The sequence below is a fragment of the Myripristis murdjan genome, chromosome 4 (assembly GCF_902150065.1).
Source record: "Myripristis murdjan chromosome 4, fMyrMur1.1, whole genome shotgun sequence".
Taxonomy (NCBI): Eukaryota; Metazoa; Chordata; class Actinopteri; order Holocentriformes; family Holocentridae; genus Myripristis; species Myripristis murdjan.
This window is the reverse complement of record NC_043983.1, coordinates 17,446,391-17,460,178: the sequence shown is the minus strand read 5'-3', so window position 1 is coordinate 17,460,178 and position 13,788 is coordinate 17,446,391. Positions and strand designations below refer to the sequence as shown.

Below are 13,788 nucleotides of genomic sequence, written 5' to 3'. Positions count from 1 at the left end.
GAACATGCTTGCACATATCAATACAGTCATACTGGTGGAGGATGGTTGATAAGCTTGATAAGCACATACAGTATTACAACAGAGCCACTAAAGGTAGGGTCAGAGCAGAGGACTGATCAAGTATTGCTCTACTAGAGCAGTTCAGATAAAATGCTCCCTGTGTGGTGGGGAAAACAGTGCACAGTAGCCAGGGGGACCAAAGATGAACACACAATCGTGATTTCCCTTGCCCACAACAGTTCACAGTAAACATAATTACAAACCAAAGGTTCTACACCTTTTCTTGCTCCATGTTACAGAAACTACACTGCATACTACAAGTATGTTTTAAAGTGATAGCATTATAAGTATAATACTGATGAGGACTTTTGTTGAAACTTATTGCACCTTAATTTTTAACTAAATACTTCTGAGAGGCCTCATATCACATCACTAAATGTATGGCTGTACGCGCTGTATAGCCAAATGTCCCAAATATCAAGTATTACCTATACTTACAAATAATGATACTTTCATGATGAAAAGTGATTGTGTTATAAAGTGATTCAGAAACAATGCTCACATGAACAGATATATCTTAAGTGAGTGAGTGAGTGAGTGAGTGGATGATGGAACAAATATTTTTTTTAATTTCATCAGTGTCTGGGATATGAACTGTGAAAAGCATTGCACTTTGTTTCGTGAATAGTTATATCATAGCCAAAAATCCTGTGTTGGTCAGACTTTAACAGATAAGCATCATATGGGTGGAAGCAAGACATGTATGGAAACACAGTGGTGGACATAAACCAGGAAACATTACCCATCAACTTCCATTAGACACATTGGGAAAAGAGAGTTGTTAAGGGAGGGGCACACTGAGCGAGCATTTTACTGCTGCATAGAGCTTAATGAAAAAGGCACTGCTCCATTCACAGCGCTTGGCAAAGTCCACCACACACACACACACACACACACACACACACACACACACACACACACACACACACACACACACACACACACACACACACACACACACACACACACACACACCCACACACACACACACACCTCTTGGCAATGTAACCTCACATCTAATCGTTACTCATCTGGCTGTATGAGCCACTGCTACAGAGAGCTGATGAATTTCAACAAAAGGAAAGCAGTAAAAAGCCTTTACGTTGCACAATTTATCACAAATACATCAGTCCATATTACTGAGAGTACAATTAGAGCGACAGGCTTTTAGCATGAAGGTACTGCTGTAATTTACCTGCATGAACTGAAAGGAAGCCTCAAAGTCCTCCACAGGGTACATTTTGACCCGGAAGAACTTCATGCCCATGATGAGGCTGATGATGCTCTGGACCACGTAGGGGCTCTGCTCTTTCTGCCTGAGCTCCTTCAACTCTGTGATGAACTTCTTCCTCACTGCCTGAAACCTGGACACCCACAAATGCACACAGACGCATAAATCTACACTTATTAAAAACAGACGGAAAGACCTCTGAGAGAGCTTGTTAAGAGCTGGCGGTAAACACGGTGAGCTGTTAACTTTTATGCTGAGTTAAACAAGCGGTCAGTGTCAGCGCCAAGGAGCAGAGCAAAGTATGCTGTTACTTTGACTGTGTAAGGACTCCGATGACCTCAGCGTACAGATCTGCGATGATGTGCACATTGCCAGTGTTGGGGCCAGAGTACCTGTAAGGTCATAATAAGGGTTATCAAGTTACTTACAGGTAGAGGGCACGAGACATCTTTTTGTAGTATAATTTTAGTATTCCTCACAAATATACACATGTAAAGCATCACTGGAAATACCCTGAAAAAATAAAATGCCTCTGACTGGCCTGACCTACAAATGTATTTTAACTCTCGCCAATACCAGAAGAACTTTGGCAGTGCGTTTACTTGAGGTTGACTCATGCTGCTCAACAAGAAACAACTGTTTTCTGCAAGCAACATTACTGATACAGATAACTCATAAAGTGTCACACACTGACCATAAAGCCAGTCTATCCTAACAGCCAAAAAAAACTAGATGATGTGAGAGCCACAATAAAGTTAGACAGTTAAAAAAAAAAAAAAAAAGTATGATGCATTGGTCTGTCTGAGTGTGTGTTTGTGTTTATCCTTACCCCTCTTTGTGTTTAAAGTGCTTGAATGCCAGGTTTAGAACTTCATGTACTAAAGCATCTGGCACTGGATGAAGAGGAATCTGTGACGCAAACATGGAATCATTAGTCTTATTAGAAGCATTGATACTCTCCTCATTCCTTCTTTTTGCTACCATTCATTATCCTCCCTACAGGAACACAGCCAAGGACAACTTAGCTCCGGACTCTGGGGTTTGGCTTTCAGTGCAGCATGTGCAGCTTGGATCTGGACAGTCTACTTTAGACCCCGTGCTGAAGTTAGATTCATAATAGGCCAAGAAGCAAGCTCAGTCAGAGTTGGTGTGCTGCCATGGTGTTTGTTTACCATTTCACCCTTGAGGACAGAGACTTAGCCAACAATATTACACTTCTTTCCTGCACTACAGAGGATATGTTAAAAAAAAAATGACTGACCTGTCAAACAACTCTCATCAGTTGCTTGCCTCCAAATCATTAATGAGACAATCCATTTAAGTATTCTCGACCCTCTTATTAATGGCTAAGACAGTGCTGACAGTAAAGGACATCCTTGTTAATTTGATTATCATGGCTGGCAGCAATAAAGGGTGGACAGAGACTTCAGAAATCGTTGTCAGACTCAAGTCTGTGTAGAAAGTCAGTGTCTGCTATAGCAAGTGCCTCACTTGGTACTTTGACACTTTTGACCCAAGGCAACATTATACAAGAAAATCTCACATTAATAGTAACAAACTCAGACAACAGGAATCCTGTCTAGAGGAAGTTTTTTTTTTACTTAACAAAGTGTTCTAAGATACTAAGAAAGTAACACCTTCAAAACAGCCCTAAAATGCGCCGCTGGGGGCAGATGCACAGAAGGACAACCTAAAATGATTTGCATAAGAGTTGTGGAGGCAGAGCTGAACAAGGCAAATGTGAGCTAGTGTCTGACATATTACCACTCTAAGGGGAAGCTTTATTGTCATGGCAAATCAAGAATTACTCTTAATTAACTGTCTTAAATTGAGAACCTCTATAAAACATCATACAAAAAATAGAATCAAGATTACTCACCTGTTTTAAAACTTCCACTGAAACTAAACAGAAAATGAAATCTATGGCTAAGTCCCTCCGCTCCAATAGGTAGTCTTTATCCCGGTGCTGTTCATCTCTGCAAAGAGGGAGACAATAAGATTGTCAACAAAAAACATAGTGATATTATTTGTTTAAGAGACAAAAGAGGACAGGAGAGAAGAGACTGAATCAAAATGAGTGTCTCACCCTTTGGACTTGGTGCTGGAGCGAGGCCTGTACTCATAAGACTCATCCTCAGTACCGCTCTGCCGCCGGTACCAGTCGAACAGTGTGCGCAGCAGGGAGGGCAAACAGTGTTCCGCTATTGAGCTCATAGAGCTTATTAACTGAAAAGAAATATTAGAAACACTGGATTAAGCTGAGGAGTCAATCCATTCCTAAATATCACTTGTGAATCTAAAGTGTCAACTTCCTTACCCCCACAAACTGTACATCATTCAGGGAAAAATCAACAGAAAATTCATATAAATAAAATACCTTCACAACTAAAATCTCTGTATAGTAACGCAATCATCAGCTCAGTTTTATATATATTGGGGTGTGGCTTTTGCAGTAACTGAGGCGAGGGCTCAGTAACCTTGGAAACTGCCCAAACAGCTTGTGCATGCCTTGTTTGCCGGCTTTAGCTAACTAGGACTGCCGACCACTGTTGTTACTTCACTTAGCTCAACTAACAGTATGTTGCACTCCAAGATGAATAATTTATCAGAGTTTAAGTGGCTTTCAATAATATTACATAGCTACCTGTCCTGACAACTTGTCACACAGCCAAGAATGACCCAGTGTCATTAGATTAATCTTGGACACAAGAGTGGGTGTGATATCACAGGGCATTCAGACTGCCATTAATTCAACAAATCACTGGAAGTCCACTCTCTCACTACTAATCACTCGGACAAACTCAGCAGGTATTCCAGCCATTAGGTGGCTTAAAAGCTGACCAAGGCCAAACAGTCACTGACCATCAACAGTGAACAACTTTTTATAATCACTCTTTTTCCTACCAATGTGATGACAATAGTAAAAATAAAAAAATCCACATGGCAAAAAAATGAATGATAATGAGAAGTAGTGGCTTTTCTTGTGCTGCATTATTATTTATTATAAGAGTACAAGAATAAATACTAAAATGCAAGAAGGTAGCCTCAATTTTTGCCACGTATGTTGACTTCTGGTGCATTAAGGAAATAATTTAATATAGAGCTGAAACATTACACTGTTCTATGTGATTACCACAGCACACTGAAGTCAAACAAAGATAGTGATTAGTGCAAAGCTGCACACGTTATTCTGTGACAGCAAAATAAAAATACACCTATATATGCAAAAGGAAAAAAAGCATGAAAATATATAGTTAATTACTATTGTTAATTTCTTCTCTGTAGGAGTGGTATCCTGATCCAAACTGTTTCTGTATGAGACCTCCAGCACCCTCCACAATGTCTTCCATTAACTATGCTGATGGCAGTGTGAACATGGTGTTAGAGCAAACACTGAACTACAACACTTGTGTTATTGTAATTCTTTACTCAGCCACAAGAGGCCTGTTCTTAACAGTGATCAGGGACTGGGGACACTCTACTTCTTTGTGTGAGGTGCAAAAATGTCATTCTTTAACACAAATGCTGAATGAATCAGCAGTACTTTATAAGGTCTCACGACTTACTGTTAAATAAACTGGTCATTAACCAACATCATCTCTGAGGCCACTGCAATCTTACAGACTGAGGACAAGGAAATCCAATGCTTTATAACATTTGCAGTACCCTGTTGGGGGAACGTGTATATAGTGTATATAATCTACCTTCTCAATCAGAGCCTCACAATCTAACTCTGTGCCAGTAGATGTCACTTGGATATGCACTAGTCTTTTGCTGGTCAATTAGGATCTTGGCTCAAACCAAACACGCAAGCACTAAATCAGAGTTGCTCTTTGTTTCAACCATGCCAACTTAACACTCTGCCTTCTGACCTATCTGTTCATGTCTTTGTTGTACTTATGAAGGCCTGTGTGCTTTGTAGATGGGTGTCCTGTCTTTTCCACTACTTGTCATCACACAATGTGTGCTTGCTCTCTAAGAACCTGCCTGTATCCCTGTTTATTAACATAAACAAGTGTTTGGTTGTAAATTTTCTGTTACATACGCCTCTGTATCTGCTTTTGCGTTGTCTTGTCCCATACATTAATTATGGTTTTCATGTATGATGTCATCACATTAATATGTACAGTCCTGTGTGTGAGCACCTGCATTTCTGTTCCAGTATTTGCTTCTGATCCTAGAAATCCATTTTTATTTTGCAAGGGACTAAAGACGAAAGTGAGCTTTTTTGGCTAAGTGGCAAAATAACAGAAACGCTTACTTAGGTGTATTTCAGCGGTCAAATCGAAATGTATTGAGAAGGTTGCCCAACAGAAATGGAGTAAAATGCATATAGTATATGGTGAGTACAGACCAGAGGACACCTGAACCAGTGATACACTGGAGCTGTTGATTGGAACTGGAGTACAGTGTTGGATGACATGTTGAGCACAGCATGGTCTTTGCTATACTATTGAGCTCTCCCCATGGTACACACTACACTACATTGATGTGTCTATGCAAGACCACCCAAAAATCAGCGCATTGATCACATCAGTGTTTATGATGTCAGGAAAAACAAAAAACAAAAAAAACATTGTTAGTGATGTATAATAGCCACATGATGCACTGTTAACTATTAATTTTTATGCTTTAAAGTGAAGACTAAACAAGAAATCAGCATTTTAGCAAGTCAGGAGACTGGTGTAACACATTCAGAAAATAAAAAAAAAAAAAGTAAGATGAAGTGTCATAAGAGTGCATAAAGTAGGTCTGTGTGTATATGGTGTTTAAGGGCCAGTGCAGTGTGCTAAAGGTGCTGGATGATGAATGCTAGGCGGGAGAGTTATGTAACTGCTCCCTCTGCCCTCACGGCGCCAGGCGGACACACTCCAGCACCCAATGCTGATTTACTGCTGAGGATGACACAGCGATTCTACACTCTCACTTTTGCTCACTCAGCCCACTCTCTCTCCCTCACTCACAATGGAGACAGCTGGATCTATAGCACCATATCCTCGTTGGCTTTGTATTGCGCTGAACAAAGCACTCTGCATCAGGCAGGCCCATTGTATAGAGTTCTGCACCAGCCAGAGATGAGCGACAGATGGGCCACTGAATGGAGGGTTGATTGGGTGGAGCTGGGGAATTCAACTACTGCACACACTCAGGTGACAGCAGTGTTGCCAGTCCTGGCAAATGAAGAGCAAACAAGCATGCACACAGGCAAGAAAGGGATAGATTCTTTCCCCTTTTATTACAGCTGGACTGACCTGATCAAATTGTGCATCTTCTCCTCTCTGGAGGGATCGGGACAGGGGCTTCTCCTGTGCAGGCAAAGAGAGAAACAGAGGGAGAGGGAGAGAGAGAGATATGGAAGGGTCAGAGAAAAAGTGTAATTAAACAAGGAAAGATGCTGTTGTTCCTTTCACAATGGGAGATTTATGGCAGTCATATCAGCCAGCTAGATGAAGAGTAGTGAGGTGAAACAGCAGAGCACTGTACATCATAGATCTACAGCAGTGTAGTAGCTGAATGACTGTGAGATGAGCTACTATCAGATTGAGGTCATTAGTAAGCCAGCAGCTCCTGTGCAAACAGCCAGCCAGGAAATCTGTATCTAGAGCCTCACCACTAGACGGACAAAAGAGAATGGGAACAGAGGCCAGAGATGCATTCTGCACATTTTCAACCACACTTGTGACCACAGTTGTTTGTTTATATCCACTGCCTTGCAGCAAACTCCAAATATAAGAACAACAACAAACACATAGCAAAATAAAAGGTTTAGGCCTATTTGAGCACAAATAGTGGATTCAACTGTTCATGTTATCTGATATCCTGTCACATCTAGTTGCTGGTGTTTGTGCTTATTCTTTAAAGTGATCATAAATTATAAAGTAGACCAAATTGTACCCAACTCAGCATCTTCTCCTTTCTCCTTTGTAACAGCAGTTGGCAACCAGCTTTTGAGAAGCATTACTGCCACCCATTGCTCTGGAGAGTGCATGTCTGCTGCATTACATAAATGTTACTCCATAGTGTGATGGATGGACATCTCATGCAAGGGACAGATACACATCAAGATTTCTAACAGGGTGAGGCAGTCACTTGAGGCTCACATTCAGTTCAACAATGGCTAGGACCCACAAGTTTTCACATGAACAGTGACACAACTCTTTTTCAATATGAGGGCTGACTGGAATGCTTCAAAGCTTCATTCATTGCCATAGTAATCAACAGCAAAACCAGTTTTTGAATCCCTTTTTCTTTGAGGGGGGCAGTAATCTTTCAAATTCAATCTTGCAAATTCATCGAAGACAGCAAAAAGTTAAAATATTCAACTTTTTATAGTGCATATAATATATTGGTCTGTTACCCAGGCTATGTGTTTGACTACATGCACAAACACTTTTTCTCTCTCACACAGAAACACCACTCATTAAGCCGTTGTCAGCATAACCCCACCACCCCCTATTGTAGCAAAGGTTCGCATACCATGAAAATATTGCTGTCCAAGCTTTGAAGTCCAAAAAAAGGTATTTGGGACAGCCCTACTCAATATTCTTACTCAATTTAAACAAAAACACAATAAATATAAAATATACTATCTATACTATATAAATACTATCTTTTGTTAAGATCTAAACTGCTGCACAGCTCTGTTCCAGCTAAATGAAAATACAACAGTAAACACGTTGTTACTGCAGTCTTGTCCTGTGGTTTCAGCAGTGCTGTAGTGAGCTGGAAAGCTGTAAAATCGCTCTCCATCTGCAATGCACGTCTTTCGCTGATCATGGCTACAGTTTTGGCAGTTAACGACACAGCAAAATAATCCCATTTCAGTGTGCAATTAGCAACACATTAACAGTAACCAAGTTTCAAAAAAAGTTAAGAGTTTAAAAAAAAGGAAGGGAGATGGCCAAAGCCAAGGGTAGAAACCAAGGAAATAACCTGAGCTAAACTGAAAGCTGAATGGAGGGAGAGCTGCTCAGAAGGCGAACGTCTTAGGACATTCCCTCCAGTTGATATAATGTCCTCAAATTAACATTCTTGTTAAAATATGCACAAAAACTCGGCATACTCTTTGAAAACCGAGTTGACATAAATTAAGAGTTGCAACAATGATCACACTACTGCCATAATGCTGCAACATCTGAAGCGCTGAGAAAGTTAACCATCACAGGTATTTCTTTGTTGTTTTTTTTTTTATTACTTGTTTTCCCTTTTTTGCAGGCTAATATGTTTTTCCTCAAAGAATGATTCTTAAGTTGTTTATCGATTTGGTTTGATTAATTAAAGGTTCAGGTACCAAAGGTTACCTGATAGAGACAAAGAAAGATAGAAACTGAGATGGAGATGGAGCGCGACTGTACACAAGATGATGGTAGAGATTCGAAATTTGGTCTTGTGAGGACGGAGGACAGTGGCTAACACCAGCTCAAATATTTTATCAATTGGCCTAATGGTGGTGGTATAAAAAACAAAAAACAAAAAAACAAACAAACAAACAAAAACAAACCAACACAATAGGGCCATAACTGGCACACAGTTAGTCCGACAGACACTGCATGGTACACAGAGGCTGTTCCCACCTGGTATTAACAACCATCCTGAGAAATCCGAATACAAGCGGACAGCTGTCAGTCTGTCCGTACAAACCTGGCATTAACATGTGTCTCGCCCGTCCACTTGTGTTCGGATATCACTTTCCCGCTCTATATGCAAATAAACGTATCATTTCAGAGAGAGAGAGAGAGAGAGAGAGAGCGTAAAATGAAATTCCCACTTTGCTAATCCTCCCTCCACACTAAAAATAAAAATAAAACAGCATTTAACAGGCAGCAGATATTTAACAAAAGGGGACATCTTGTGCACTTCAGCCTCATTTTAATGGGGCTGTCAATCACTGAAGACGCAATTCACATCTGTTATAGCTCGAACCGAGCATGTTCAAACTCAGATTATTTAATTATTCCAGCTGGTCTGAGAGGGCTCTCCACTTAGGTGGATAAATCAACCTGTAGTATTTCTGTGGTATTCCTGCAGTATCTAAAATGTACACATGCGCACAGCTGCTATAATATTTCTTCAGTTTTCCTATTGTAACTCTATCACATCTCGGGTTAGAAAGAGTGTGTTTATTCACGCCGGGGCACAAAATTCAACTTGCATTTAAACAACAAATCTGACAGTCAGGCAATTCAGGTAAGATATTTTCTCTGATGGAAAAGTGACAGTCTGGCCAGTGTTGGGGGTGTTGGGCTGGAAAAGACTGAGGACATCAGGTTAGTAGGCAGTCCTTCAATGCGTCCTGGGACACATGTCTGTTTACACCTCTAATGCAATGAGGACCCAAGCATCCCAAATCACCTCTGAATGCATCCTGAGATCCGATCACGCAGGACGCATTGCTGCTGTTTATAGCTATACTTGAAGGTGTCAGCTTGTGTTAAGATTTCTCAGGACAGTTGTTAATACCAAGTGTGAACAACCTCATTCATCCAGACATGGTCTATAACTTAGCCAAGGGCACTATCCAACTAAGGAACACTAGATTTTTTGAATTTGACTTTTTTGCCCTTCTTTTTTTTTTTTTTTTTTTTTTTTGCAGGACTGCCCAATTTTCATCTGGCAACATTAATACTGTTGCAGAGTTCCAGCAGGTCTAGATACACAAAAAAAACAGCATGATCGAACCAGATCAGATTAAAGGTGCAGCCACCATTAAATGGAGACATGACTAAGACTGTGCCAGAAATTGTAAAAATATTTCTTTGTTTTTCTTAAATCCAGTCTCTTCACATTAGTAAAGGTAGAAGATGGTGTGATGGTTAATACGTATTTACCATTCATGTCAATGTTAATATATGTAAGTTGAATGCAAGTGATATTAAGAAAATTGTATAACTGAAAAACCATAATTTTTGATCATGTCCAGAAAAAGGTGGTGCTTGGTGACTGCATATAAAAATAAACCCATGTAGTCCTGACTTTAAAATTTTGGAAGCTTCCTCTTTTTTTCCTTTCTTGGAGGAAGTAACAAATGTCATCACTGTGTCTTTCATTTTAGAAACAAACAACAAATCTAGCCTGTTCAATTGGAACACACTTGATAACCACAGGACAAAATTCTGTTGAAGGGTTTCTTTCATTAGGTTCTCATATGTAGCTTATGTAAAAATATCTATTTCCCTTACATATCTACAGTGAGTTTCAGTTTTGCCTGGAGTAGTGTAATCATAGGCTGAATGCATGACAAGTAATTGCAAGAAAGAAGTTGTGGTGTAAGCACAACAGAGAAAAGTTTTATTTAGCTTTAGGCCAAGCCGTGGTAACACCACAAACTGACAATGTGCTACTGTGACTGGAATGAGGAGTCAAATTTGTTTGCGTTTCCTGACACTTGTGCTGCAACCACTGTGGACTCACCAGCGGCTCTGCCATCACCACCTCTATCTTCTTCTCAGCCAGCACAGCAAACTCAGCAAACAGACTCTTGATGACAAACTCCCCGGGCTTGAGCTCAGGGTCGATGGTGATGCTCGACATGGCGGCAACGTTGCGTTTCTCCCACGAGAGGGGAGTCACCGAAGAGGGGGCACGGCGTCTACTCACGCTGCTGCTGACTGGTGCAGAAGCTGTGGGGAGGCCAGAGGGCAGAGGTTAGGCAGGAAGACAAAGGCAGTCAAAACAGCAGGGTCACATATAGTGTCAATCAGTGACTGAGAGCAACACTCTTGCGTTACCTCTTATCATAAGCTTATCATTAAAGCCTTAATGACATTAAGAGGCTGTTTTCTCATTATTGCTGTACACAAATCTAAATGTCCAAGTACTGCATTTAAGGGATGTAATGAAAGTTTAGTATTATATATTATGGAGATGTGGAAAAAATAGTCTGCAAACTAGAGTTGACTCCATGGTGTTTTTTAGTTTTACCACTTATCATGCCATTTAGGTTTTTCCACCTGGATCTAGATTTTTGGATGTGCATGAGAGATGATGAGAGATGATGAGATTTTTTTTTTTTTTTTCAATTTCAGATGCAATGCAATGCCTAGGAAATTACATTCAAATTAAAAATTAAGAGTACGTTCTGGGTGTTGGTGTGATTTTCAAAATTTTGCTCCTGAGAATTGAGTACAGTCTTGTCATAACCAGGTAGAAATCTAGGCTTTTCAATTGAAAGACCCTTACAAAAAGACCTCTATTACTGGAGCTTCAGATGATTTATTGTTTGCCAGTGAAAGGTGCTGATGCCACCTGCACTGCAAACTGCCACTCTAGCTCCAAGCCCAGGCAGCCAAGGTACAGGTGGGCACATCACTAGGTTGCACTGGATTAAACCGCACCCATGAAACACAATTGTAAAGATCTGGAAGTTGAAGGCCAGCTAAAAGCTGGCTGTCAGTGGTAAACTGACCCTTGACCAGACTCCCTGCTGGGAAAAGCCTAGCTCTGTTTCCTCCTCGTTGTCACGGAAACGTCCATGTGTTCTGAGTAATTTAAACAATAGCGAGGAGCAAAACAGCCGTAAAAATTAACAAGACGTACAAAGGAGAAATGTTCACACCCAGCAACAAGTTTTCAGCAAAGTAGTGTGGCATGTAAAAATAGTTACCAGGTTCACACACAGTGGATGCTGTGTGTCTTTTTTTGTTGCTGAGCAAAAATAAGACAAATACGTTAAAATTCTAGGAAAAGATAGCATAATCTACTAGTCATCAAGCACAGTGTTGAATTACATTTTTTTGGGAGTGCCCCAGTAGCACACCAGATAAAAGCTTGTACCATGTGTCAAAGCCTGACTACATCCTGATATTGCAGCATCCTGGGTTTGAATCCGACCTCAGGCCCTTGGCTGCATGTCATCCCCCCTCTCTTCCCTGCCTCTCCTGTCTCTTTCTACATTAACTGTCAAATAAAACAAAATGCCAAAAAATAATAATCTTCAAAAAAAACAAAAAACAAAAACAAAAAAAAAACAAAACATTGTATTACATCAAGTGTCTTGTGGTAACATGCATATTATACAACAAAACACTGCAAGAGTTTGATTAATCAATTAGGCCTACTCCTAAATATGCATTAAGCTATTCTTTTGTTTTAACCACTCAACATCTTGCCCAGAAAAAGACACCTAACCAAAATAAATAAAATGGAAAAAAAATCTTAAACATATGGCATTTAATATGCTGGCACTGACTGATCAGTATGACACTGACCAACAGTAAAAAAGTCTCTAATGCTACTATAACTATTATTGTTACTGTTATTATAACTATAATTGTTACTATTACTATTACTAAAATAATCTGGGAGGACCAGGGGCACCAGAATGGCAAGTGTTAGCAGTGTAGTGGTAATGTTGTCCTGTAGAACAGAGAGCCTTTCAAACATTTCCCTTTTTGTTTACTGTGTTCCACCAACACCCCAATGATGTCACATAGCCAGCTCCCCACAACCAATCACTGTTGTGCCCTCTACACCCTCCATCCTTCTCTCTTTCTGTCTGTCTTACTCTTCTGTATCTCTCTCCGCTACTCTGGGCCAGCTGGACTGCTGACTGGCTCACATAAATGAGAAACCCAACATTGTTTGTACTTTTCCACTCAACAACAGAATGAGAAAAAAATGCAAGGCATCCTTTTCTGGGCCAAGTCCCTGCAACACTCTCCCCTACTTTCTCTCTCTCCCTCTCCCTCCCTCCCTCTCCCTCTCTCTGTCTCAATGGGGAGTCATTTGTGATATGCCAAACCACCATTCCTTCCTCAAACTGACCCCCCTGCACAAATCTTAGAAAGTGGTCAAAAAAACCTGTGAGGTTACAGGCAAACCTCTCTCTGTCAGGCCAGACATTCACCACAAACTCGATTGACTCATTCATAGTCAAAAGTCAAAAGCTCATTTTCTATTTCCCCATTCATTTATCATTGCAAATATATATGCTCTATTAATAACATGTAAACAAACAAGGTTGCCCTCAGCTTAAGGAAACCAAATATTAAGCGTATCTGTGCTGCACCATTAAGTGGTGTATGACCTTTTCAGGTAGCAAAAAATTCTCAGAGTTTAGGAGGTCAACATGTTCTTGCAACACCAAAAATGCCCTGCACATAGTAATAAATATAGAAAGAAAAGTTTTTGCAAGTACAAGCAAAGGATCAAACCAAATGCTTTATGTTAACTTTGTCTTCCTTTTTTTCATGCACTTGACCAGAACCCTGAACCATTATGCAGCTGTGTAGGGGATGTCTAATTATGCGATCATCAGAATTTACGGTACGTTTTTCTGTATGTCCAAAGTTGTAATTAATTCTTGAAAAAGGCCACTAGTAGAAAAAACACAAATTTTGTAACAATTGTGTTACTTCGAACACAGATGCCTTGTTTGATATGCTGGTGGCTTTAAGCAAAGGTCATGGGGTCACTCATATTGCCAGGTTTCATCCTGTAGCCAGCATGAATGATGTCAAGTTTCATGACAATCAACTAAATAGATTAGGCAATATGCT

The 13,788-nt window shown here is 40.3% G+C and overlaps 1 protein-coding gene across 1 annotated transcript in view; it reads right to left on the bottom strand.

Annotated features, from left to right (window-relative positions):
- fryl (furry homolog, like) overlaps positions 1-13,788 on the bottom strand; it is a 67,457-nt gene that overhangs the window by 41,987 nt on the left and 11,682 nt on the right. Inside the window, 7 exon segments of the mRNA XM_030049992.1 lie at positions 1,256-1,424; positions 1,603-1,683; positions 2,121-2,200; positions 3,171-3,267; positions 3,378-3,517; positions 6,544-6,597; positions 10,703-10,911. Coding sequence (XP_029905852.1) covers positions 1,256-1,424; positions 1,603-1,683; positions 2,121-2,200; positions 3,171-3,267; positions 3,378-3,517; positions 6,544-6,597; positions 10,703-10,911 — 830 coding nt within the window.